This window comes from Dipodomys spectabilis, unplaced genomic scaffold, assembly GCF_019054845.1.
Source record: "Dipodomys spectabilis isolate Male_0828 unplaced genomic scaffold, ASM1905484v1 ptg000059l, whole genome shotgun sequence".
In the NCBI taxonomy this organism is placed as follows: domain Eukaryota; kingdom Metazoa; phylum Chordata; class Mammalia; order Rodentia; family Heteromyidae; genus Dipodomys; species Dipodomys spectabilis.
The window spans coordinates 1,010,831-1,013,920 of record NW_024870736.1 but is presented as its reverse complement, the minus strand read 5'-3'; the positions used below and the strand labels follow the sequence as shown (position 1 = coordinate 1,013,920).

At 49.8% G+C, this 3,090-nt stretch overlaps 1 protein-coding gene across 1 annotated transcript; it reads right to left on the bottom strand.

The window, feature by feature from the left end:
• Window positions 1–1,586: 1,586 nt before the first annotated feature.
• Fam50b (family with sequence similarity 50 member B) lies at window positions 1,587–2,600 on the bottom strand. Its single transcript, XM_042680359.1, has one exon. It carries the CDS (start codon window positions 2,598–2,600, stop codon window positions 1,587–1,589), a length of 1,014 nt encoding a protein of 337 aa, XP_042536293.1.
• Window positions 2,601–3,090: the final 490 nt, after the last annotated feature.

Genomic DNA, 3,090 nt, shown 5'->3' with positions numbered 1-3,090 from the left:
GAGCTGTCTGGTGATCCTAAGGTACTGCCAAGGCTGGATGTCAGTAGCCTAGAGCCTAATACTCTTTCCAAGTCCTTGTTTATGGGCTGGGGCAAGAACTTGAAATGTTTCCCCAACACCCTATTCTGGGACTAGGTCAAGGCAAGAGCAAAATATACCTTGGAATTTAAGAGGAAGGGAAAGGGAGCATCTAAAACTTCAATAATTAAGACAAAAATAGTATTTTTTTAAAAATAAAAATTAGCTGGCTGTCAAATAGCTACTGCTTAAAAGGCTCAGGAGGCTCAAATCTGAGAATCAATATTTGGAGCCAATCTGAGCAAGTTTTTTTTCTACCCAAATAGGTTTGTTTTTATGACAGCTCTGGTCACTGTCCCCAAGCTTCTTTTGTTCAAGGCTAGTATTCTTCCACTTGAGCCACAGCTCCACTTCCAGCTTTTTGGTGGTTAATTGGAGATGTCTTATGTCTTGGCTAGCTTTGAACCATAATCCTCAGATCTCAGCTTCCTCAGTAGATAACATTCCTGAGCCATCAATGCCCGTTCAACTATTTTCTTTTGAGGTAATAATTTTATTTTTGTGCTAGTACTAGGGCTTGAACTCAGGGCTTGCTTGGCTTTTTCCATGCAAAGCTGGCAATCTATCACTGAAGCCACACCTCTAGTTCCCTGGGTAGATTCTTACCTCTAGTTAACCAACAAAAAACTGGAACTTGATGGTTAAATAGATGGTTAAAACACTGGCCACTTGCTGAATCAAATACCAGAAAGCAGAGCACATGTGAGTGTACACACACACATGCACACAACAGTTCACAAGAATATAAAAAATTTAAAACTAGGATCTATAATAATGTCACTTTGAGTCATTTTGGAACTTCTGGCAGAAGGGAAACTGACAGTGCTGACAATATATCCACATAGCAGCTTTCTATCCTCCTAACCTGGGGGGCTACACCATCCAGCTATGGAGCACAAGAGTGAGGCGGCTCACTGCCTTTGTGAGCCGGACTCATCACCAACGAGTCATCCTGGGAGCAGTGATGAACAGGTCCACCTTGGCCTCAGACTTTTCAGAACACTGTCAGAACAATCCTTTAACTAAAGCAACCACAAGAATAACAGCAGACTTTTATTGCGTTTTAAATTCTTTACAAATATTAACTCCTTTACTCCTCATTTGGCCTTTTGAGGTAGGGGCTTTAAGGTATTGGATTCCATGTCACAGTGGTTAATAACCTTGTTCAAGATCTCACAGTGAGGAAACAGAGCAGGTTTGTTTGTGAAGTCTGTGCTCAAAGCCATTAAACAAAAAAAATGCACCCATTTTTTTTAAATCACACTATGTGCCCCCCTACCCCCCATGATACAAAGGGCCAGGCCACGAAGCTATTCAACAACATTCAATATACTCTGAAAAACAAGTAAACAACTAAATAATGTCAACAACAGAATGACCAAATCTGAACAACAGGAACCCCTGTCTTTATTAAATTCAGGAACCAGAACTCAGCAGTTAGAGGACGCAGCTACCTGTGCAATTTCCCTCCTGGCGCTCCCCTCCGCGGCAGGGCGGTGGCAGGGGCATCACCGAATGGTGTACTTGTCCCACTTCTTCTCGGGGTCGTAGGGTTCCCAGCGGCTGGCGGGAAAGATGTGCTTGTTCTTCTCGTACCAGCTGCGCAGCACCACCTTTCCCGCGTGGGACTCATCCTTCTCCATGGTGGCATCGCTGAGCAGCCGCACGTCATCGTGCACATCGAAGTTGAAGAGCGGGCCGCTCTTGCCCCGGGCCTTGGTGATGATGAAGTGGTAGAAGGTGTGGTAATGGGGCAGGATGAGGTCCTCCTTTATGTACATGAGCTGTTCCACGCCAGCGGCCCGCAGCTCACGGAAGTCCTTGCGCAGCCCCTGCAATGCCTTCTTCAGGAACTGCTGCACCGTGCTGCCTTTGCACATGCGCACGGTGCGCCGGTGGCCGGAGCCATCCCAGTAGCTGAAGGTGATATCCATTTCCTCACTCTTCACCTTCTCGCGCTTGGCCTCCCACTCCTTGCGCAGCTCCTCCCGCAGCTGGTTCTCCTCCTCCTCCCGGTCACGGTCAGGCAGGAAGCTTGTGTCCACGTCGGGATTCTTGCCCAGGTTCTTCTTGCCCTTGCTGGTCACAGCCGCGCTCTCCTGGTCATGGTTGTGGTCACCGCCGTCGCCATCCTCGCCCTCGCCGTCGTCCAGCGTGAAGGACAGGTTGGAGATCTTGCGCTTGCGCTCGCGCCTGCGCTCCTTCTCGCGGAGCATCTCCAGCTGCAGCCGCCGCTCCTCCAGCTGCTCCCTCTTGGCCAGTTGCATCTCCCGCTCCTTCAGCAGGGCCTCCTGCTTGGCCTTCATGTCGTTCAGGGTCACCAGGCCCACCGTGCTGGACTTGAGCTCGGCCTCCACGGCGTCGTAGTGAGCCGAGAACTTCTTGTCCACCTTGGACTTCATGATGGTCTCCTCCGCGATGCGCTGCTTCAGCACCTCCATCTGCTCCTTCTGCTTCTCGCGCTTCTTGATCAGGTGCATGGCCCGGCCGGCCTCCCGCATGGTGCCCTTGTACTGCGCCATGCCCGCCACTCAGTGCAGCCCACGCCACGGGTGGAGTCCTCTTCCTTCCTCACGCCTTACGGTTCTGGGTTAATTCACAGATTCTGTAGCAATAAGGGAAAAGGTCATCAATAGAAAAGATCCTACAACAGGGCAGCTTTATTAACAGTTCAGGTGAGTGCCTTACAGTAGAATGGAAAGGTTCTGTCTCTGGGCTACCTTGTGGCAGCCACCTATCACAGGAGGCTGCTGGGCACTGGAGGATAGCTAGAGTCACCAAGGCAAGGAGGCTTCCCTTCAATTAAACTGACATTGTCAAGTGTGACTACTTAGTGCAGGGCAGGGCACGGAGAGCTGCACAGAACAAACCCTTACCTGTCTAGCCGTCTGATCAAGCACAGACTTGTAAGAGCCAGAGCTCCCAGCCAATCTGTATGGGTTTCTGAGTATTAGGCACAAAGAAAGAACAGGAGAAGAAAATATGTCTCCTGGTGGTACAGGCCAGCCCTAT